General features: G+C 34.5%; 1 protein-coding gene and 1 pseudogene across 6 annotated transcripts in view; one reads left to right on the top strand and one right to left on the bottom strand.

Annotated features, from left to right (window-relative positions):
• The window catches only part of XRCC4 (X-ray repair cross complementing 4), a 355,171-nt gene that overhangs the window by 100,439 nt on the left and 228,716 nt on the right, over positions 1 to 26,016 (bottom strand). The window contains exon 8 of one of the 6 annotated variants that reach the window (XM_033179214.1): positions 3,625 to 3,770. The exons of 3 other annotated variants lie outside the window; for them this stretch is intronic. In XM_033179214.1, coding sequence (XP_033035105.1) covers positions 3,737 to 3,770 — 34 coding nt within the window. In that variant the 3' untranslated portion in view covers positions 3,625 to 3,736. Of the gene's footprint in view, positions 1 to 3,624; positions 3,771 to 18,021; positions 18,394 to 26,016 lie in introns of those variants that run through there. 2 more of the 6 variants (XM_033179211.1, XM_033179210.1) reach the window with 2 other exon arrangements.
• Positions 15,111 to 15,713, top strand: LOC117064639 (annotated as a pseudogene).

Raw genomic sequence — 26,016 nt, forward strand, 5'->3', positions numbered from 1 at the left:
CATCTTACCTAGGGCAGATTCATTCCGTGATTCTCTATCTCAACTCCCTGTTTGTTTCCCTCAAAGCATATATCATGGAGTATAATTATTTATTGTATCTGTCGGCTTATTTATAAAGTTTCTCCCCTAACATGAGAGCTCTATGATGACAAAGTGGGTGCCTTTTCTCATGGCATCTTATTATATACAACATTTTATAACAGATATGTAAGGTAGATTATTCTATATGCACATCATTTTTATTTTTTCCCCACTTAGAAACACTTAGGAGGACAGTGTTTCAGAAAACATGTTCCATACTGGTAAGTGATGTTCAATTAAAAAGTGGTTCTGTGGTCAAATAATTCTTGCAAGTGCTACTCACTATATGTCCCTCTTGAGAGTTCACGATGCACATTAGTATATGAAAAGATTTCAGAAGAAATCCTCTTCCTTTTACTCAGTCCATTGATTCCTATATTTGAAGAGTCTGCAAACTCCTCACTCTTTTCCTTATTTAGCATTTGCTAACCTTCTAAGGTATAATGCTTAACATAAAAAACTTTGAGAAATGATGCTCAGAACCCCAGGGAAGCACTATTTGTCTACTAACTTCGCTATTAACCTATTTAAATGGATTCAAGGATTTTTATCATGTCACCATAGAGTGCTTCCAAGAAACCTCTTGTTCCATAAAATCACACTATAAAAAGTGAGTGCTAGAAAAAAAGCATTATCAGAAAAGCTAACTAAATTTACATAAACTAGTAATACATCACCAGTAAATTATGAATACTTAAAATTCAGGCCTTATCCTTGATATTGTATTTTATATGTTTCATTTTTGATACATGATCTTTTAACCAAAACTATGTTAGTTTCATTATTATTTGCCTATGAACTAATAAGGCAACCAGAAGTCTTCTCAATTAATTCATAAAAAGCTATTGAGATAAAATTTGCTGCTAACGGCAATCTGCACCCATAATTCTCATAAGACACACTAATTCTTTTTAGTAAAATATTACATAGTTATCCACTGCTTCTAAAACATTTTTGTTTAGCCAGTTCACCAGAAGTTTAACTGATCGTCATGAGTAATTGGAGTACATGACTTTGTAGAGCACAATACAGCTAAAGTAATCGGTAAAGTTATTTTTATTATTCTATCTTTGAAATATTTCGTAACTTTACATTTTTTGTTCAAAATACCAACATTTTAAATCTGTAGAAATCCAACAACTGAATCTATTATCCTTATCATCTTTTAATTATATTTCTTTGGCACAAAATACTATTTGGCAAAAAATGACCTGCAAGTTCCTCTTGTGTACTTGGAAACTTTTGTACAAATACATGCCACTGGTTAGAATGCAAGTGTATCTGGTTGCTACCAACAGACAGTATTAAAAATTAGTCATAGTCATTTTCTTTTTGTCATAATTTTATTCTTTAGTACTCAGAGTATTTAAAGTATTGTTTATGCCTATTTATGATTAAAAGACAGAAAAAATAAAACACCAAAAGTCAAACATCCTTGAACATTTTGGGAAAGAGATTTCAAAAAAAACCAGAAGAATTAGTTAGCTATTAATGTCACTGGTATCTACAATTTTTAAAATAAAACTAACTTTTAAAAGAATACTGATGCATCAGTAATTTTTATAGTTTTAATTTAAAAGTATCTTTTGTAATCTACTCTGTTCAAAACCAGAATTTCTTCTGTACTTGTATATTCTTTTTCTTAGAAGATCTGATGTAAAAACACATTCATTCACTCTTTTATCAATTCAAAAAATATCTCTTGCATACCTATCACTCAATGTACAAGTATGCTAAGTGCCATGAAATACAGAAAATGCAGGGGTGCTATATCTGTCTGAAATTTACAAACTGATAATGAAGGGAAGACACATACATAAATACAGGGCAAAATGGGTTCGATATTAGAGGATGTACTTAGCAGCCTACAAGTTCAAAGAGGAAAGAGAGATTGTTCTCATGATTTCCAAGAAAGTCTGATTAGAAGAGGTAACTTTTGATGGGTTAAATTATAAAAGATGTGAAGGAATAATAATTTTCAAACAGAGAGCAGTTTAAACAAAAAAAAAAAAAGAAAAAGAAAAAGAAAAGAAAGAAATGTGAAGAAAGAAGGGATGAATGGATGAGATGAGAGATATATGTGAGTAATTTCTGTAAGTCCAATTTGAGAAAAGCACTGATAAGCATAGTGTAGTATTATACTAGGAGTTAGAATATCATTTCCTTTGGAAGGGAAGAAAGACATATGGTGATACATAAGAGAAATATGACTGGTAGTAAATTAGAAAGAGTAAAGAATGTCTACTACAGGGTTCACAGCTAGGGACACAGTCTCTGGTGTGGTGGCCTGGGAATAAAACCATGGGAAGGCAGGCTTAGTCAGCTGACAAATCCTGAGCTCCACATCCTTATTTACATGTAAAATTATAATTGTTAAATAAATTTACACTGAGTAGATAAAAGGCCTATAATAAATCTCATTGTTATTTCTATTGTTTATGACAACTGTGACTAACTATACCTAGATTACCATATGTACAAATTTAAAAGAGCATTTTATCCTCTCATCACATCTACAATAAGATTAAGACTTAATTTCTTCTTTTCATATAAACTAAGAGAAATCCAAAATACAGTTTTGTCATCTAATTTAGAAAATAAACAAAAACACACATTTGATTAAATTATGAATTTATTAAAAAATCATTTAGTTAATATGCTATTGCTCAAACAACTAGCTAAAAAAGAAAACGAAAAAGGGTTTCTTGTGTATTCAGTCTACTGGGATATTAACTAGCCCGTAACAGTGAGAATAAGGCAAGATTACTGCTTTGTTTAACTTGCAGAACTATTCATTAATTTTATTTACAAAAGTTAAATAATTTCATTAACTTGGGGAATATAGTACTACCCAAACTGTTTTATTTACAAAATAGAATATTGCTATTTCATTATCATAAAACAAACAATGGGTAAGTCAAATGTATATTTAAAGATTTGTTTTAAATTAGATTTTGAGCTTAAGTTTGTGGGCAAGGAATAACATGAACACTCTGAATTCTTCAGCAGAAAAATATTCAGTCAATCCCAATTATACTGACGGATACTTAGTGGAAGCTATAATCATTATAATCAGAAACTGCTCTGGGCCAGTGTTTTCCAAAATTCCATGAGACACTCCAGTAAAAGGGGTTCTCAATTCAAACACATTTGGAAAATATTGGTTCAATAATGTCAACATGACAATGTGCACCGGGAATCTTAGGCAAGGGCTATAGCCTGCGAAGTTTCCCAAAAGCATATGACTAGGAAACCTGTTATTTGCCAAACAATTTTCACCATATCAAGGAACAAACTCTATGAGATGCTGCTCTATAAGAAATAATAAAGTTTACATTTTTTTTCCTTTACAAAGTTTGCTGGTTTTGCTTCACCTTTCTTGATATCTCATTTACAGGATGTCCCCAAGTCCTACACTTTCTACTACACCATAAAATACACACACACACACAGACCCAGAAATACACATACAACATATATAGTATTTACATAAACATAAACATATATATAACTCATCTATCTGTCTGTCTGTCCGTCCGTCCATCCCTCCATCCGTCCATCCATCCATCCTTCTGAACTATATCTGAAGTCAACATTTACCCTGCCTGAGCAGTGCCTCAGAATCCAGTTGTCTTCTCTTACCATCATGTCCAAATCAAAAGTTGTAACATATAGTGCCTCCAAATGAGCTGTTACAGAGGAAAGCATCTAATAAATTAAGATGACTTGGTTGATAAAGTTGGTAAGTAGTCAGGTACATATGAATTTGAAAAAAACAGGCCCAGCTGTCTTAATCTAAAGAAGTAGAGCACACATAGCATTGCGGCACAAAGGCAGATGAAGTGTGAGGGAATATATTCTATTCTGCTGAATGCCAATAGCCATTCTATGTAAGCATATATTTACCTGGCTTACATGTAAGTCCAGTAATAGATTTTGATCTAAGAAAAGCATTGCTATTTTACTTAAGGTATTATTTTATTTTCACTGTTCTTTCTTTTCCTTTCCAACTCAAAATAAAGAAAAATATACAAAGGAAATGGGCAAATTTTACAGAAAAATGACCAGTTTTTAAAATATAATAATCTCAGTGTGGACTGTAACATAGAATTATACAATTTATGAGCTGAAAGTGCTCTTACTAATTACCTAGTGCAGTATTCCCATTTACGGTTGAAATTTTAAAAGGGGGCATGGGGTGGTAAAGGAGCTCAAAGTCACACAAACTGGTGGCAAATCAAGGCTTAGAACCTGTCTTTAAACTTTTGTCCTTTAAGTGTTCCAGTTCACTGGGGTGCCTCCCATGATTTTTGTTTGTTTCTTTTGTCTTGCTTTTGAGAACTGTCATACATTTCAGAAAAAAAATGATACACAAATATTTACATACATAGATGTTTAGAGAGATTACAAGATACCAGCAACATTCACTTTATTTTCTACCAGAATGTATTCACATTCATCTGTTGATTTTAAAGTTTTGAAAATACATGAATAGTCTATGTAAGCTGAATAAAAATACAAAACCCAACAAAACAACAAAGTAATGATTTTTGTGGGTATACTATATTTCCCCTTCAATAAAGGCACATTATAATGCCTAAGGAAGAGCAAGTCTTTACATGCCAATATTCATAAGGGGTGGTAATTTTGTAGCACAGCACTTTGCAGAACTCTGAATAGTGGGCACTGACAAAAGGATAAAAATTCAATTTATTTAATTAGGGAAAAAATTGTGGAGAACTTGAACTTCTTTGTACTAATTTAGAAAATCCCTAAACTCTTGAAATTGCTACATGAACTCTTAAACAAGAAGTCAGAATGAAAATTTTCCCTTTAAGTGAGTAACAGATAAAGTGAAACAGATTCTTTTAAATTATTTTTCAGACAAGCAACGCCAGGTTGGGTCTTAATAATGTTTTACAAAGCGTCCAACTACTAAAGATGGATTTTTAGCAGATAATCTTTACAAATCACATAGTACAGAATATGATCAGAATACTTAAGATATATAATAGTAATAATGTTATATTTATAAAATGAATAAAATATAGATATTTAAGTTTCTATTTTCTTAAACAGAATTAATAAAAGGGTATCCACTTTATATATAATTCTATACAATGTATATATAAGTCAAAATAAGAATATTGTGGCTTTCCATTTATTTATGGATTAAATAAATTCATTACATGAAGGAGATATTCAATACATAAAGATAATCTTAACTTCTACCCTAACAAGAAAAAGTTGAACAAACTGAAAATCAATTACTTTTTTAATACGAATTAGACAACTGAGGTTGCAGGGCAAACCACCATCCACAAATCTGGAGAAAGACAAACCCAGAGAGTCACAACCGAGATGTGGTTACCTGGGGTAGAGGCCACTGGAGCCAAAAACTGATAGGAACACTCAAATGGGAATTTTAATGAACTGCTGGAGACTTAATGTAGACTAGCATGAGAGTGAGAAACTCCTGAAGGCCACAGTCTCAGGGAGTCTTAATCCTTTCCTATAGTTTATGTCCAGGAACCACACCAGATTTTCATGGTAAAGATCCAAGAAAGAGCTTCTCCTGATTCTGGCAGGGGGAGAGTCATCATTGTGAAATATGCCCTGGTCCTTCTCCATAACAAAGGCCTACTCTCTAGGAAAGAAGTTAACCGTATCCCACGTGGGTTATGGATATTGCTCATGTTTCAACCTCCTCCACCATTCTTGTTTCACCTAAGAGGGGAAAAAAAAGGTACACCACCAGAGAAATACTTGTAGAAGTCACAGTCCCCAAGGTACAGGTCAGCTAAAAGACTAAGATTTAGTCATAAAAATCGAGAATGCTTTTCTCCCACATCATATCACCACACCAACAGGACTCCAGTATTGTAACAGTGGATTGCAGTTGAAAGAGCTGAATGATGCAGACTCTCTCTGAGGAGAATTTAGGAAAACCAAAAGTTAACAGCAGAGACAAAAGCAAGGACAGCAGGAGGGAATCTGAAGCCTCTGACACCTACAGCTACAACAAGCATTAAATATAGCACAATTCTTACCTAAATGCACGTCTTCACACTAAAAGTCTATTTTCTTCAGTTCCTATCACCTGATACATGTCCGGCTTTCAACAGAAAATTACAAGGCATTCTGAAATGCATCATTTGGCGACTTTGCACTTGTGTGAACATCATCGTGTACTTACACAAACCTAGATGATATGGCCTACTATACACCTAGGATATAAGGTATAGCCTATTGCTCCGACACTACAAACCTGTACATCATGTTATTGTACTCAATATTGTAGGCAATATTGAAAGCAAGGAGTAAAATGTAGTTTTAAGAGTAGAAGCAAGCATCAAAACCATACTCAAATATGACACAGATGTTCAAATCATCAGACAGGGTAAAGTAATTATGATTAATATATTAAGGATGCTAAAGGAAAAAGTAGATTATATGCAAGAACAGATGGGTAATGTAAGTAGAGACAGGGAAACTGCAGGAAAGAATCAAAATGAAATGCTAGAAATCAAAAGCACTGTAACAGAAATATAGAATACCTTTTATGCGCTCATCAGTAGACTAAATACAGTCAATGAAATAATCAGTAAGCTTAAAAACAGGTCAACAAAAAAATGATATAAACTGAAACAGAGATAAAAGAATGAAAAAAAAGAACCGAATATCCAAGAACTGTGAGACAATTTCAAAAAGTATATATATATAATTATATATATAATTATATATATACTTATAATATTATATATATAATTATATATATAATTAGAATACCAGAAGAAAAAGAAAACAGAGTAGAAAAAATATTTGAAGTAATAATTATCAAGAATTTTCTAAAAATAAGGCCAGTCACATAATTCAGATATTCAGGAAGCCTAGAGAACACCATACCAGAAGCCCAACCAACATATCCCTAGGCATAGCATATTAAAAACTATAGAAAACTCAAGTCAAATAGAAAATGCTGAAAGAAGCCACAGGGTAAAAAAATATCTTACATACCCAGATACAAGGTATGATTTACAGTGGTCATCAGAAGCCATGTAAACAAAAAGAGAATGGAGGGAAATATTTAAAGTGTTGAAAGAAAGAAAGCTACCAGTCTAGAATTCTATATTCAATGAAATTATCTTTCAATAGTGAAGGAGAAATAAAGACTTTTTCAGGCAAAAAAGACATAACAGACAAGAAGACATAATCCTAAGCCTGTATGCAACTAACAAGCATGTCAAAATACACGAGGCAAAACTGATAGAACTGAAAGGTGAATAAGACAAATGCATTATTAGAGTTGGAGGCTTCAATACCCTGCTTTCTGTAACTGATAGATCAAGTAGGCAGAAAATCAGAAAGGATATAGTTGTCCTGAATAGCATTATCAATAAACTTGATTAATTGGCATTTATAGAATCTTCCATCCAACACCTGCATGATACATATTCTTCTCAAGTTCACATGGAACATTCAGAGACAGACCACATTCTGTGCCATAAAAAACACTTTAGCACATTAAGAAGAATAGAAATCATAAAAAGTATGTTCTTAAACCACAATGAAAATGAGACTAGAAATCAATAATAGAAAGATAGCAGAAAAATCCCAAAATATTGGGAGATTAATATACTTCTGAACACATGGCTCAACAAGACAAGAAAAATTTAAAAATATTTTGAAGTACATGAAAATTAAAATACAAGTAAGCAAACTGTGTAGGATGCCACAAAAGCAGTGCTTAGAGAGGAAATTTATAGCCTTAAATGCATATATTTGAAAAGAAGGTCTAAGGTCTACAATAACCTACACTTTCATCTTAGTAAACTAGAGAAAGAAGAGCAGTTTAAGCCTACAGCAAGCAGAAGAAAAGAAATAATAAATATTAGGGCAGAAATCAATAAAATCGAAAACAATTGAGAAAATCAACAAACCAAAAAACTTGTTTTTTGAAAAAAGATGAATATATGACATGCATTTATTCATTCATTTAAAACATGTTCAAATAAGAAAATTACACATTTTAGGGAGGAACTTAACACTATACAGATGGTCAAAACAGTGAAAGCAATTCCAGTCTTTTGAATATTATATGAATGGAAATGTATCATGAGGAGTTTATGATTAGATTTCTATATACCTCTCTCCATCTCCATTCTGAATCATTTATAATGTAAGCAAATAAAACTATTGTAAATTATAAAATAGTAAGTTTTCTAGTTGGCATAGTCAAATATCAACATTAATAAAATTAACTTGCTTTATTTTTTTCCTTTACATTAACACGTGTGAAATAAGGCACAGAAAGCTGTGCTATTCTCTCTGTTACACTAGGATATTGGGTTTTAGACTGTTTGTAAGCCAAGATGGCTAAGCTTCAGCCAATGATTTTGTACAAAAGATATTTCTCTTCTTTTCTCATATTGTCCCTGAAACATTATGAATGGGCAGAATGCCAAGCCTACTAATGGATCTTTCCAAAATTTATGCCCTTCTTTTTCAATTTCCTATCTAAGAATATGTTGATATGAAAAGGCAGGGTAAGAGGGCAGGAGAATGGGCTGAAGAAGAGTCATTCAAAAACTCTGTGTCATTACACCGAGGCAGTATGCCTAACAAATCCTAGATATGCAACATACACGAATCTTAATGCTTCACAGACCAGACTAGAAAACTGACGGTCAATGAGTTTATTATTAGTGGTAGTATCCTACTACTGATTACATTATTTGTCCAAATGGTCATCAGATACTGTCAACTCTACCTCTTTCACATTGTTTAGATTTGTCCCATAATTTTCATCTAGTCCTCAACAACTTTAGGTGCACATCATCAGTTATCTGCATTATTGCAATAACCCTCCACTGTCCACCTCTCTCAACATTCCTTCTCAATCTTCTCATGTACTTTGTGTTCCTAGCTTGTGATAGTTAGTTTTATGTGTCAACTGGCTAGGTAAGAGTACTTAGTTATTCAATAAAACATTATTCTAGGTGTTGCTATGACCTATTCTGTTGATGTAGTTAATATATTCAATCAGTTGACTTTCAGTAAAGGATATTACCCCCCAAAATATGGGTGGGCTTCATCCAATCAGTTGAAAGGCCTTAAGGGCAAAAAATGAGGTTTCCAAGAGAAGAAATTCTGCTTCAAGACTGCAGCATTAACTCCTATTTGACTTTCCAGCCAGCCTGCTTGCAATACATATTTCAGACTTGCCGTTCCTCATAATCCCATGGGGCTAAATAAATGTTAGTTGCTCCTATTATTGCCATCACTATTATGGCTATCATAAATGCAGAGGATTTCCTGGATTATAAAGTGTACATTTTGGAAAATCATATCAGAGAGCCAAGGGCAAAAACTACTTGTTGGATGCTTTGGGCCTAGAATAAAGGTGACAAGCTGTCAGACAGAAAAGTGAATATGTGAGCCAGAAAAGTCAGAGAAGAGCTTCTTTTAGACACTTCAGACATGAAGTTGATTAATTGAGAAAGGAAAGTAAAATTCACGCAGACAGACCAATTCAGTCCATTGGTCTCAAGAGACACATTTAGATTTCAGTCAGAGATGTGTTGTGCCAAATTATTCCATCTTTAGAACCTCACCCAGCTATGTCTATTATCTTACCAACCAGGAATTAAGGGCTGGATCAGCTAGCTTCTCTAAAGAAACACATGCCAAGCACAGGGGATATCTTAGACTAATCCCACTTCTGATTCAAACAAACTTTGAAAAAAGGAATAACAAGCTCCTGTGAAAAGTCATGGTTTCAGCTTTTGAAAATCAGTTACTACATTCCAGGAGGGTGAAGTGACAGTGGAGGGAATCATGAACCATGCCTCCACCCCGCTGAACAAAGCCCAAAGGAGTTACCAATGGGATCAGAACATATACGACTCAGAATTACACGTGGTTTCAACTGAATTTATTACTTTTAATTTACCAGTGCTATTGTCAATGAAACAAACAACCCCCCCCCCCGCGACTGATATTAATTTGTTGCACAATATGGCACCCGGCCAGTTAATCTTTGCTGAATATTTCCCAAAACTATGAACAAATTAGAATGATTGTGAAAAGATGATCTTTTGATTCCTTTATTTCTGCCAACCAGTAGGTTAAAACAAGACAAAAAAAATTACATAGGGATTCCAAAGACAGTGTAATGACCTGTTTGTATTCATGAAACAGCAGCAACAATTCCATTTACCTCTCTATCCATTCCCACTCCTTCCTGGTATAGTTCAGTAACTCTCACAGTGTACCTGTACATTCCTTAAAGTTAAATGAAAAATTTTTAACTTCACAAGCCATACAGAAATATATTTAGATTGTATTTCAGATAAGGCTAGAATCCCCTTTGAAACACCCCTCAGTGTCAATTCCAGCCCCACATACCCCAGAGATAACCAATCTTAATAGTTTATATGTAACCTTTCTACAAATTTATTTAGGTAACAATGGAAAATATTTGGTATTTTTTGTTTATATTATTGTTTTATAACATATGTACAATTCTGCAACTTGCTTTTTATTAAGCTATAAACAATTCTAGCATACACACCTTCATTTATAGAGGTTAAAAGATTAGCAGAAATAATCCTGTGCAAGCATCAGGTTCTAGGCCTGCCCTATCAAATAACAGCCATGAAATTTTGACTCTGTCACTAATCTCACTATCCTAATTTTTAAATAATCTTCCTCATTTCTGTCTTTCACAGGGTATATGTCAAAATTAAATGAAGTAATCTCTGTGTGTGCTTTGAAAGCTGTACTGTTTAATATATACATAAAATATTCTTAAATATTATCTAGAAAATAATCAGGTAGTGCTATTCTAATAGCATATACTATAAGTATTTAACTTAAAACTTTAAGAGGTGTCACAATAATATTTCTATATTGAAATTTTTAGCTAATAGCATAGTTATCCCTAAATGTGAATGCTTCCTTGGAAACATTGACATATTATGTCAACAAAGGATTAATCATGAGAAAATATATTTACATGCAAATTCAAGTTATTAAATTGATTGTTTACAAATCAAATTCTACTTTTACATCCATGAGCTTCTATGCTCAATCCTAGAGTAAATGAACCACAGCCCAAGTGCATGAAAACAATGAGAATGACTATATCAGAAGAGGTTATAAAACTATGACATTTAAAAATATTTAAAATTCACCCCAAATCTCTTACATGTGATGTTCAAAAGAATTATTTTGGTAAAAATAACTTTATAAATGGTTTCAGTTTTAATTACAATTCTTTTAAGAAAAATGTTCTCTATGAGATACACATCTGATGTACATTTTAAGTAAATTAAAACATTAGGATTCTTAGAGAAAATGGTTAAAAAAATTCTTAGTCACTAAGTTAAGGTACAATATCGTGTGGTTGGTTATAGAGCTAATATGTTATTGGGCATATTGATTTCACTTTTCACCAGAATAATTAAATGTCAAATGAAAAGAGTGCTCTACAAAGTCCCTCTTTTCTAAGTTTTTTCATGAATAGGATCATCAATAACAAACTATATCAACTTCACCTTAAAAATCTCTATGTATTTTATGTATTTGATTACCTTTCATCATGAATTATTCACTTTTTTTTTTTGCTCTGGGTTGGTAGAAGGTTTTTGGCAAGTGACTTATGTTTATGAATCTTCTCAGTTTCCTTTATTTGAAACACATTACCTCATACTATTTCTTCAGATTCTCCAAGCTTGACTGGATACCCAGTTTTCACTTCTCAACATTAAAATGAGAAGGAACCATGGGAAAGTCCTGACATACATACATACGTAGAAAATATTACACAAAGCCATTACTTTGGGGGTTAGATCAATGTGATCATAGTAAGATAACTCGGAGATGAGTTAAGACCCTGAAATACAAGACAGAGTGCTTCACAAATACATTCATGTCTGAGAAGGAAGGTGGGGCACATGGAACATGTACCTAATGTCTTCCTTGTAGATGCCAAGAGAGAATGAAAACAGTAAGAATATTTGGAGTCAGTTTAGTTCAATTCCAAATTATAAATTTGACTAAACATACACATTTAATGAATTAGTGGAATAAAGTCAATTATAAAACTCCGACTGTGTAAATCAGAACAATCAGTTATATGACAGCTTTTGGACCTGTTTTAATGTCCTAGTTTGTGACAAATTTTTTTAAACAGAGAAATTTGGATCACTGGCACCTCAAAAATACTGGTTTTCACTCATAGGAAAAAGTAGTAACACAATGATAATGCTCCAACTAGGTAGACATAAATGGAAGAAATGAGAATTATGAATATCCATTTTATAAATTAGGTGGACAGCAGAAAAAGCAATGGAATCAGAAGACCACAAGGTCCAAGCTCTAGCGTCAACAAAGTGAAACATTTTGGACATAGTTTTTTCAAATGTAAAATGAGGGTGTTGAACTGTATCTCCAACGTTCTTTATAACCTATGATACTTAGGGGGGAAATTTCATAACTACAGCAGCTTTACAAACCTATTATTTGAGTGCCAAAAATGGTAAGCTGGAAAACTTTCAGTGGCTTGTGGCCTATTTGTTGTCAATTCCTTTTTTGATTTTTGCAACATCTTTTTTTTTTTGTTTTTGGTCTGGTTATAGAAGTACCATGTTCGCTGTAGACAATATGGAAAACACAGACAAATCCAAGCAAAAACCAAAAAAAAAAAAAAAAAAAAGTCACTACCCAAAGACTACCTGAGCTGTTAACATACATGTTTCCAAATATATATTGTTGTATAAGTTACTAGAATTTACAGAGTCCAATGGTTTTCAAATTTGTATTTTTATGATCAGATTTTTTTTTCTAAACAAAGTCTCACATGGAACCTTAATGTGTACAACACATACAACTGAAACTACTCTGATTGAAGTAGGGATGAAGAGCCTGGGGCTTTTCTTACATGGTTGTCAACACACTCCTATGGAATCCTATACTTTAAGAAGTACTGTCTTAAAACTAATGACTTAACCTATTTTCTAATGTTGGACATTTAAATTGCTTTTTTTTCTGCTATCATAAATATCATTCAGTTCTTTGTGTACATTCATGGTTATTTTCTGTGGACCAATTCTTGCAGGTGAAACTTCTAGGCCAAATGGTTTTAAGGCACTCATTGTCATGCCAAGCAACTTTGACACTGTCTCTCCCCAAACCATTTGCCATAGGAGTCATCCATTTTCTATTCTGCTATTTAATGGTAACTAACCCCAATTGTAGCATTCGAATCAGAATCTATTCCTGACATATTTCTTCATCTTTTCTTTCTCTTACTTATGATGCCAAATAGGTTAGTATTAAGGTTAAATAAATGTCCTCCTTGAAGCACCAATACTTCCTTCCTGTTAAATGCCATTGGATGCCTACTGGATGAGCCTTTTGTTGTCTTTGGACAATGATCTGTCAAGCAGTCAGCTTCTATAAGAAGGTGGCTAATCAAAAGCAGATAGTCCCCTTTGGGGGGAATACCTTTGTTACTTGGCACTTTTAGTGAGACAAAGAAATGAAAAGGGCAGAAGAGAATTCCAGGCAAGGGTAATCAGACAACATTGGAGGAAGTTGGCATAGTTCAGTGCTATAAATGATGAACATAAAAAAGTGGTTAGAGATGGGGCCAGAGGCAAATGCAAATTGCCCACAAGTTACATAAGGGGGTAAAACTTTGTGGGTGGAAACTGTAGTAAATGTAAGAGTGAATGTCCAACTGAACAATGAGATCACTTGGACTCGGGAAGGGGAACATCACATACCGGGGCCTATCACGGGGAGGGGGGAGGGGGAGGGATTGCATTGGGAGTTATACCTGCTATAAATGATGAATTGATGGGTGCTGACGAGTTGATGGGTGTAGCACACCAACATGGCACAAGTATACATATGTAACAAACCTGCACGTTATGCACATGTACCCTAGAACTTAAAAAAAAAAAAAAAAAAAAAAAGAGTGAATGTCCATTCTAAAGAGAACAGTCAGTATAGCCAATCGCCACCATGTGAGGGAATATCTTCTAGTTTCCAAAGCCATGAAAGGTTTCAATTTTTAAATTAATGATGGTACAAAATTAAAAAAAAAACAACAACCAGTGCAAACTCAACCAAACATATATGTGAGCTGCATTTTGCTAACAGCCTGTCTCACTTTACAATCTTAGGACTAGCGAGTTAGGGAAAGCACAGCTCATGAAAGCCTGTGTATACTAAACTCAGGGGTTTGAACTTTATCTTGAGAACTATAGGGACTCATTAAAAAGACTTGACACTGATTAACATCTTAGAAGGATCACTCTGGCAGCTGTATTGGAGTCAAGTCTGAAAGGGAGCTATGTAAGAAGGGCTTAAATCAAAGCAGTGAAGGAGGCATGGAAAGAAGGAGACAGAGTTGAAAGAGGTTAAAAAGTCATATGGTTTGCTAAATTACACAGTTGAAACCTGAACCCAGGTCTCCTACCTTATATTGCTTGATATTCTTATAACTAACTATACCAATATTGCAAGATGTCTTTTGAGTGGAAGGCTATTTATTTTGCAAGTCATAAGATACAGGAGATGTTCTTCACAAACATTAGCTTGAAATACCAGGATTTTTTCCTATAGCTATCATGTAGTGTAGGTAAACCTTGCACTAAAAGAAACTCCAGGAAAGAGGATATATAGAGAAATCCTGATGAGATACACAGTGGGCATATACACTGACCGTGAATAAAGTCCCTCATACTTCATTTGGCTTTCTATGCCAGTTTGCAACTAAACAACAGATAAACAGATTGATATGGTTTGAACGATGGTGACCCTCTCAAATTCATGTTGAAGTTTAATCCCCAATGAGGTGATATTAAGAGGTGGGGCCTTTTGGGAGAAGTAATTAAGTCATGAGGGCTCTGCCCTCATGACTTAGAAGAGTGGTCTTGGGATGCCATCTGAAGTAGGCTGCAGTGGTCAGAGTGTGGGCTCCAGTGCAGGGGCCTGGGCAGAATGTCAGATATTTAGCTTCCTGTGGTATACTGATGAGCAGAACTCTTCTACCGCATACCTCAGTTTTGCCTAAGGAGACATGTGCAAGAACTTTCTTCAAAATCGTGGCACCATTAATAAACAAAAGGAAAGAATATTCAGAGAGAAGAATTATAAGACATTCAGGAAACATGTAGGAAGTGCATGATGTAGTATCAGGAATAGAGGATCACAAGCATTTCATTCCTTGGTGTAAAATATCAGATGTAGTATCAGAGATCTGCATATTGCAAAACACAATTAGAAACTGGGTTTCCACCTGTGTTGGGGCAATATACATCAGTAGTAACCTTGGTGAAACCTCATTTCGGAAAGGCATCCTGTACTGATGGGAAACTTCTCAATCATTTGGAGACTGGTGTTTTAGCCCAGGTCTTCCGGGCTACTCAAAAATGTGTACATCTGATTTTTCAATTTCTTTTGAATTTCAATCTCTCCTACACTCTCAATTTGCCACATTGTTTTTCGATGAAGTCGTAAAGCAGATGGCAGCTGCCTTTGAAAGAAGAGCATGTAAGCTGTATGGTCCAGAAACAAATATACCTCAGGAGTTAATGCTTCATGAAGTTCATCATGCATAAAGGGAAAAAACAACTGGTGTCACTGACTTTTAACTTTAGTTTGTTCACTTTAGCAAGCATTTTTATGTTTTCAGAAGTCAGAAAGCATTTGTTAAACCCAGCTTTGGTTATAAACTTGCACCACTGAAAACTTGCACATAGAATATAGATTCACTTATACAGACATTATCATGTTCTGTATTTACAATAATGGGATGCCATCACTATTGCTAGAATACTGACATCATTCTTCTGAGCAGAAATTGAAACTGTAAATTTAAATCTTTTAATTATCACCTTACCTGAAAGAGGTTAATTAAGATATTCACACAGTATGTATTAAAGCAACCATATCACACTTAAGTTATTAAATTCAGACTATTTGTAACTTATTGTGATAGGGCCTGCCATATGGCTTAGGGTATTTGAGTAATCATCGTATATTTAAAGTAAAAACTTTGACTTAAAAACAATGTTAATGAAGGTTCTCTGGCACTTTTGATATTTTAAAAATTGTTTTGTGAGTAGTAGATAATTCAGTGCCATAGTGTGGTTAGCCCCCAGACAAACAGTGAATTTTTTTTAAGTTTTATTTTTAGTATTTCTGGTGATTGATCCAGAGCTTTAAGCTACATTTCTAGTAGTTTGCCACTTTCTCCTACGTATTCTGGCTGTTCTGTCAATATGCTAATTGTGTGTCAAATTTTGTCTACAACAGCAGGCAACAGATGAAGATAAGTTGGTTGATATGTATCCAGCACTATGCATCCCTATTTTTCAATTTATTGTGTGTATTCACTTTCAATAATGTGTTTCAAATTGATATATATATAAAAAGTATATGTACTATATATAATACATAAAATATATACACTATATAATATATAGCACATATAAAATATATACTATATATAATATATTGTATATAAAATATATAATATATAAAAATATAAAATATATAATACACTTTTTTTTTTTTTTTTTTTAGAGACAGAGTTTTGCTCTGCTGCCTAGGCAGAGTGGAGTGGCGTGATCTTGGCTCATTGCAACCTCTGCCTCCCAGGTTCAAGCAATTCTCCTGCCTCAGCCTCCCAAGTAGCTGGGACTACAGGCACATGCCACCATGCCCAGCTGATTTCTTTTGTATTTTAGTAGAGACAGGGTTTCACCATGTTGCCCAGGCTGGTCTCAAACTCCTGAGCTCAGGTAATCCACCTGCCTCAGCCTCCTGAAGTGCTAGGATTACAGGCATGAGCCACTGCACCTGGCCTCAAACTGATTGTTTTTAAAAAACAACACAAAGACTTAAGTAGTAACTTAATAATGTTAACTTATTTATTTTTTGTACAGTTAAAAAAGGGGCTGGAGAAAACTAGTTTAGGACCTTTTTTGCGCTGCTGCCTTCCATCATGGGAAGACATAGCATTTGTCCTTTTTAACCTTGTGAGGATGCAGCGAGAAAGCCCTCATGAGACACAATGCCAGAACCTTGATCTTAGACTTCTCAGCCTTCAGAACTACAGAAGTAAATTTCTATTTATCTATAAATGACCCAGACTATGGTGTTTTATTATTGCAGTAAAAATGGACTAAGACAGATATCACTATTTAATGATATCTGTCTTATTTTATCACTTTTTGATATATTGATATATTTAGATATATCAATTTTGATATACCTAATATCAAAATAAAAGATATATCACTTTTGATAAATATTGATATATTTAGTAAAGAAAAGTCTTTCTTACTATATTTCTACCTCAAAAATTCTACGACTAAAATTAATTTATGTTTCCAGATCATCTGCATTGTGGTTAAACTCTGCATATTTAGTGGGAGTGAAGACTACTGCTTCAATTTGGTTAATACATTTTTTTAGTTCAATAATTAACTGAGCCAGACAACAAGTCAAATGGAAAGTGAAGTCATTCGGTGGGGTGAAGTGATGTGAAACCTCTGAGTGTTTTCTCTCTTAACCTCTGGATGGGAGCTTGACTCCATTTGTCTGACTGGTAAATTGATGAGCTTATAAAAGAGCATTTGTTGAACAGCTCTGTAAATAATAGAATCTACTACTACTACCTGCTTGAAAATGATGTGTTTTTCTTTATTAAACAAAATATTAAATGCTTTATTAAACAAGATATTGTTTTCTTTATTAAACATGATATTAAATGAAAATGCTGTATTTTTCTTAAACAAGATATTAAATTATTTTTGCAAAAACACCAAAAAATGTATAGCTTTCCTAAAGTTTCTGTACTAGACAATCATACTGGTACAGACAGAAAAAAAAATTCCCAGACTGTAACATTTAGAAATGTGTTACATACTTATAAATTTGTAACAAGGTAGCTAAACAATGATTCTGACTATACTGCTTACAGTGAAGGTGTCAATATTCACTTCATGGTAATGATTTTAAACTTTCAACCAATGTTGTCTTATGGTTTCTTATTTTTAAATGGACACAGGAGTATGATGGTGCTAAAAATATGCTATAGTTATAACTATCAGTTGGAATAGGTCAGGTTATATACAGTAACTAATACCCCAACATCTCAGTGGATCGAAATGACAAAGCTTTAATTTTTCATTCTGTTGTATGTCCATCGTGGGCAGCCTGAGAGCTCCACTGGGTGCTGTCTTCTTACTCCAGGATCCAGGAAGACAGGGCAGCCACCAACTTTGCCAGTTGCTATGGCAGAAAAAAGTTCTCTGGCTCAGAAGTCACACATGTCACTTTTAACCAAAACTTGCTGGCAAGAACTAATATACTCTTACTCAAAGATAGCTGTGAAGTGCAATTTCATCATGTGCCCAGAAGGCAGAGAGCTGGAAATATTTGGTGAACAGAACTAATGACTATCACAGTTACCCAAATAATTGCTCTATTATGGTTTCACATATCTTTGTTTTCTCTGCCTGACTAAACTATGAAATCAGAATCTACAACTTGAAAGGTTCCCCAAAAATTCTTTTGATTCACTGATTCTACATAGATAGATGAGTTCAATATAAAGTGTGATTTAAGTAAATTAATTATGTCCTCTTAGAACTTTCCTCCAATACTAAATATATAGATGCTCCTTCACTTATGATGGGTTACATCCTAATAAAACCATCACAAATTGAAAATGTTCTAAGCAAAAAATTATAACACGATTCTGTTATAAGCAACAAATTCTAACAAGATTCTGTTATAAGCAACAGGAAACACACAAAGACACTAGGTTAGGTATATTAAATAGGAAACGGCAACTTATAAAGAAAAGGAATTTCTTTATTAAAGTTCTGGATCCTGGGAAGTCTAAGGTTGAGGGGCCACATCTGGAGAGACCATTCTTATGGGTGAAGCCTCTGTAGAATCCTGAGATTGTTCAGGGCATCACATGGCAAGGGGGCAGAGCATGCCAGCTCAGATTTCTCTTCTTCTTATAAAGCCATTATCCTCATTCCCATGATAACCCACTAATGCATTAATCCATGAATGACGAATCCATTAATAAACAAATGGATTAATCCCTTCATGAGGGTAAAGTCCTCACAAACCAATCACCTCTTAAAGGTCCCACCTCTTAATACTGACACATTTGGGATTAAATGTCATCGTGGATTTTGGAAGAAACAAGTATTGAAACCATATCATCTACCAAACATCATGGCTTAGCCTAACCTATCTTAGACATGCTCAGAGCACTTTCAGTACAGTATTCAATAAAATACATGAGTTATTCAACACTTCATTATTAAAATAGGCTCTGTGTTAGATGATTTGGCTCAGCATCTTGAGAAAGTATTGTACCACATATCGCTAGTTCAGGAAAAGACCAAAATTCAAATTCAAGGTAGAGTTTCTACTGAATGTATATTGCTTTTGTACCATCATGAAGTCAAAAAATCCTAAGTCAAGCCATTGTAAATCAGGGACTGTCTGTATTTAAATCCAGTTCTGGGATCATACTAAAATTGAGTTAAGAGACCAGGAAGGAATCACCTGGGTATCAAATCCAGGTATAATCAACAAAATAGTTATTCAACTGTATTCATTTTTCCACAAATGCTACAATGCATTAAAGAATCATGCATGTAAATCTGACACCACAATAATCCTTTTCTTTACTTTCATTGTATTTGCTGTGTAAATCTACACATTAGGAACCATCCACACATTGCTGAAGACAAACAGCCACTTATGCTGTCTGTGCTCACTTTAAAATCATGGTCATAAATCCAAAATGTCTAGGACTCTCCAATCGTTATCTCCATACCTCACTTATCGCAGGAATTCTAGATTCATATATATCTTGGTATCTCTGCTGTGATGTCTGTTAAGTTTCTAAAACCTAACCTAGCCAAAACAGAGCCATCTATTTTTACGACCTGCAAAGCTGTTTCTTTCTCAGTTCTTCCCATGTCTGAAAGCTGCGCCATTTACCCAGTTTGTCAAGCTAAAACATAGGAATCCTTCTGATTCCTCTCTCTCCCTTATTCTAAATCAAACCTACTAGCAAGTCTTGGGAACTTTACTGCTAAAACATATGCATGATCTAAGAATTCTTCACTAGGTCCTCTATTAGCCTACTCTAAGACCGACTTCCACTTGGACTACTGTTAAAATCTCCTAACTGATCTGTCTGTGATCACAAACTCCCTACTTCCAAATCCATTTTCAACACAGTGATAACTCCCTACTTCCAAATCCATGTTACACATACTTTTAATAGCAATCTTTTAAAAACAAACATCAGTCAATGTCATTGCCCTTAAAATTTACCCATATACTTTGAATAAAATTTAAAGACCATTGACCCTCGAGGCTTATTTCATTGATACATACATCACATACCACTCCCTCTAATCCCCACTACATATTTCTACTCCTTCAATACAATGGATTTGCTTGCCCAAGGGCCTTTGCATTACCTTTCTTTCCATCTTTGCAGGAAGTCTGCTTGTCATTTAGGCTCCGCTTAAATGCCAATTTCCTGACCATTCTATATAAAAAGGAACAACCTCATTACTATCTTTTGCATCACCTTAATTATCTGCATAATTCTTTATTATTTTATAGTGTGTCCATGTTTATTTATTCTTTTTCACTTGTATCACACCACTAAAACATAATCTCAGCTGTTTTGCTCACCACTATGTTTTCTCTCTTCTGTGCCTAAGTCACTGTCTGGCTCACATTAGGTACTAGGCAAATATTTGTTGAAAAGATGCTTATGATTTCAAAATACACAAAGTACATGGCATGAGCAGGGAAGGTACAAAAGTTACATAACACAACACTTGATATTTTGTAATCATTCTGGAATTTCAGATTACAAAAATCATCAGATTATAAACTATCAAACATAACAAAGACAAATGCTTTTGTAGTGTAATTTTTCCACAAGTAATTAATCTGACTTGGAAGACATTTACATTCAAACCTAGACAGTTGGGTACTGGAAAAGGAAAACAAAATGAACAAGAGCAAGAGTTGAGGCATTTACCAATATTGAACATTTATCATGTGCCTGGCATAATATAATTGTCATCTGTTTAATTTTAACGAGGTAGGTATTGCTATTCCCATTTTATAAATTATAATATTGAGGCATAGACTCATTAAGTAGCTTGCTCACATAGTGGTGGGTCCTGACACAGGAGCAGCAGCATCTATAACTAGAAAAGTCGTGATAACTCAGGAATAAAAGGTGTAACGGCCACATGGAACAACAGAAAAAAAAGAGCCCATATAACCAAGACAATCCTAAGCAAAAAGAACAAGGCTGGAAGCATCACGCTACCTGACTGCTAACTATACTACAAGGCTACAGTAACCAAAACAGCATGGTACTGGCACCAAAAGAGATATATAAACCAATGAAACAGAACAGAGGCCTCAGAAATAACACCACACATCTACAACTATGTGATTTGTGACAAACTTAACAAAAACAAGCAAGGGGGAAAGGATGCCCTATTTAATAAATGGAGCTGGGAAAACTGGATAGCCATATGCAGAAAACTGAAACTGGACCCCTTCCTTACACCTTATACCAAAATCAATTCAAGATGGATTAAAAGACTTAAACGTCAAACCTAAAACTATAAAAACTCTAGAAGAAAATCTAGGCAATACCATTTAGGACGTAGGCAAAGACTTTATGACTAAAACACCAAAAGCAATTGCAACAAAAGCCAAAATTAACAAATGGGATCTAATTAAACTAAAGAGCTTCTGGAGAGCAAAATAAACTATCACCGGAGTGAACAGGCAACCCATAGAATGGGAGAAAATTTTTGCAATCTATCCATTTGACAAAGGTCTAATATCCAGAATCTAAAAGGAACTTAAACAAATTTACAAGAAAAAAACAACTCCATCAAAAAGCAAGCAAAGGATATGAACAGCTACTTCTCAAAAGAAGACATTTATGTGGCCAACACACATAGGAAAAAAAGCACATCATCACTGGTCATTAGAGAAATACAAATCAAAACCACAATGAGATACCATCTCATGCCAGTAAGCATGGCGATCATTAAAAAGACAGGAAACAACAGATGCTGGAGAGTATGTGGAGTAATAGGAATGCTTTTACACTGTTGGTGGGAGTGTAAATTAGTTCAAACATTGTGGAAGACAGTGTGGTGATTCCTCAAGGATCTAGAACCAGAAATACCATTTGACCCAGCAATCCCATTACTGGGTATATACCCAAAGGATTATAAATCATTCTACTATAAAGACACATGCACATGTATGTTTACTGCAACTCTATTTACAATAGCAAAGACTTGGAACCAACCCAAATGCCCATCAATGATAGAATGGATTAAGAAAATGTGGCACTTATACACCATGGAATACTATGCAGCCATAAAAAAAGAAGGAGTTAATGTCCTTTGCAGGGACATGGATGAAGCTGGAAACCATCATTTTCAGCAAACTAACACAGGAACAAAAAACCAAACACTGCATGTTCTGACTCATAAGTGGGAGTTAAGCAATGAGAACACATAAACACTGGGAGGGGAACATCACATACCACGGGCCTGTTGGGCGGTGGGGGGAAAGAGAAGGGAGACCATTAGGACAAATACCTAATGCATATGGAGCATAACACCTAGATGACAGGTTGATGAGTGTGACAAACCACCATGGCACATGTATACCGATGTAACAAACCTGCATGTTCTGAACATGTACCCCAGAACTTAAAGTATAATACATAATAATTTTAAAAAAGGTGTAACAGCAAGGGAACACCCCACACTAACAGAAGTGTAGTATCTCATTATTTTCTGTAAAGATCACACCATGTCTAAGATATAAACAGGATTTGGTGGGGGGCATGAGTTTAATGGAACACTGGAAAATTATATGCATTAAGTGAAAAGCAAATCCAACTAAGAGACTGACGTGTGACAACAATATTATACGCAAGAATGTTACAAACTTAGGCTCTTTTAGCTTGCAGAAGAAAAAACAGAGTATAAAATGGTCTTCAAGTTAAATAGAATTATATCTAATGTAGTGATAGAGTTCTAATTGTAGGTCTTAATGTGAAAATCAAATTATCCTGAAAAATTCCTTAGGAAAATACTATAGTCCAGCATGTTATACAAATTTCAATTGGTTCAGCACCCCAGGATCAACAGGTTTCCTCCTATTTTGGGATTTATGGCTATTTGTTTTCCATGAAGCAGTAGAAAATGTTACATGGTTGCCTTGTGTTTAGTTGCATGTACAGGTTTATCTTTAAATGCTGTGCTCACATAATAGAAAGATAGTGGGAATTCAAACAGCTAGGGAAAGGAGATATATGTTTTCCATTTTATTTCCACTCCTGGGCATATGCTGGACTAGAATGCCCAGCACTATTTAAATTGTTCCCTTTCCTCTCTCTCTCTTCCCTCCCCCTTTTTTATGTAGGCGAGGGGAACAGAGAGAATATGATGCATTTGTACACATTTTATGTACTCAACATGACTCTATTTTATATAAGTGACTTTAATGTAGATTTATCGGATATAATACAGAAGGCAAAACTGTGATGAAAGAGTAGACATTACCAGATAAAATGGGCTCTCATTTAAAGTAATATGCCTTTTTGTCCCACAAAGCACTTACGTAATGGTTACGTGCCATATATTATTATTTTGGATTAGATAATAAATACATTCCATTCCAATATTATAACAATACTTTTGTGAAACAAGTAGACAAAACAAAAGAAAACAAAAAAAAATGACTTTATTCTATTTTAGATTGACATTATTTCCTTTATTGCTTGTAATTCAAATGGGAGTATAATTAGTAATACATTTAGGATTCTTAGAGTATATAATAATCTATGATATTCCAAACATTCAGAATGAGTCACTGAACTCAATTCCCTATCATTGTAAATTATTTGAAATGTAGGACAGGATTACAATAATTTTCAAGTTTCCAAAGATGCCAAAAGGCAGTAAGCCATTAAGTAAAATAATATAAATATCAGGAGAAATAAGAATTTTCAAAATTTCAGGTAACTTCAACCAACAAAAAATTTCAATCAGGTTCACGGTGACTGTGAAAGACAATCCAGGAATGCATTTTAGTTAGTAGGTGATTAAATGGGCTAAATAAAACCCCTTCTGTCTTCGAATATATGGCAAAACCGTCTTTACTAAAAACACAAAAATTAGCTGGGCATGGTGGCGAGCACCTGTAATCCCAGCTACTCAGGAGGCTGAGGCAGGAGAATCGCTTGAACCCAGGAGGCAGAGGGTGCAGTGAGCCGAGATCTTGCCATTGCACTCCAGCCTGGGCAACAGAGTGAGAATCTGTCTCAAACATATATATACATATTTTTTTTTTTCCCAAAGAAATGAATAAATCACACAATTTGTTTCAAGATGATGCAGGGGGAAGGTCATTCAGAGCATATAACCTATCGTAATGAGTTTAGACTAAGTACGATGGGAAGGCACTGGAATACTCTAGGAAACGGATGGCAAGTCTGGAGACATAGGGAAAAGTATAAAGATATAATCCAATTTGTGTTTTCAGAAGTTCACTATGTGGAAGACAGTTTAGAGGTCAGAGAAGTGGAAATGGGGAAAAAAGGGAGTAGGTTGCAGTCATGCATGCAAAAGGATCATAGCTTAGACTAGGTTAGTGGTAGCAGAAATAGAAAACATGAGATTAAATTCTAAGATATTTTAGAAGCATAAAGTATGAGACTGACAAATGAAGTAGAGCTAGGGGTGAGAGAAAAGAAGAAGCTAAAGATAACTCTTAAATTTCAGGCTTTAGTTGCTGTATAGTCCAGTGGTCCCCAACCTCTGGTCCATGGCCTATTAGGAACCAGGCTGAATGGCAGTAGGTGAGTGGTGGGTGAGTAAGTAAGCTTCATCTATATTTACAGCTGCCTCTCATCACTCACATTACCACCTGAGCTCCACCTCCTGTTAGATGAGCAGCGGCATTAGATTCTCATAGGAGCACAAACCCTGTTGTGAACTGTGCATGTGAGGGATCTAGGTTGTGTTCTCCTTATGAGAATCTAATGCCTGATAATCTCTGTCTCCCAGCATCCCCAAATGGGACCATCCAGTTAAAGGAAAATAAGCTCAGGACTCCCACTGATTCTACATTATGGCGAGTTGTATAATTATTTCATTATATATTACAATGTAATAAATAAAGAAATAAAATGCACAATAAACGTAATGTGCTTGAATCATCCCCAAGCCATCCCCCCACCCACCCCAGGTCCATGGAAAAATTGTCTTCCACAAAACCAGTCCCTGGTGCCAAAAAGGTTGGGGACCTCTAGTACAGATGTAGTATCATCTTCCAAAAAGGGGAAGATTCTGCTGAGTTAGATCAACTTAATATTTTCTTTCCTGTATTATACAAAAGGTCCATTTGTTACTTCATTTACTTGGTAATTATTGAATATCTACTATGTGTTAGGTTATGCTAGTTTATAATATTTTATTTTTTGTAACTGTCTATTTTTACTGAATTCCCAATTTCAGGTTATTTTTGGAACTCTATCAAATGTAATATATTTTCTCACCTAGAGTCACTTATCTGTGCATCCATCCTTGGTTAATGAAAAACAGTAACAACTTTTTTCTTTGTTATTTGTGCCTCCCTCTAGTATTCATTTTAATTGGGCATTCTAGATGTACTTGGAACTATTACACCATGTGGCCTCATTATCACACTATACACCAATTATTTATTGGTGTGTTTCTGAAATTACATCCTATCCTCCTTGAGGGAAAGCACCTGGTCTCTTTCGTTTGGTGCTATAGTCCCAGCATAGGA

This window comes from Trachypithecus francoisi, unplaced genomic scaffold (genome assembly GCF_009764315.1).
Source record: "Trachypithecus francoisi isolate TF-2019V2 unplaced genomic scaffold, Tfra_2.0 Lachesis_group2, whole genome shotgun sequence".
NCBI lineage: Eukaryota > Metazoa > Chordata > Mammalia > Primates > Cercopithecidae > Trachypithecus > Trachypithecus francoisi.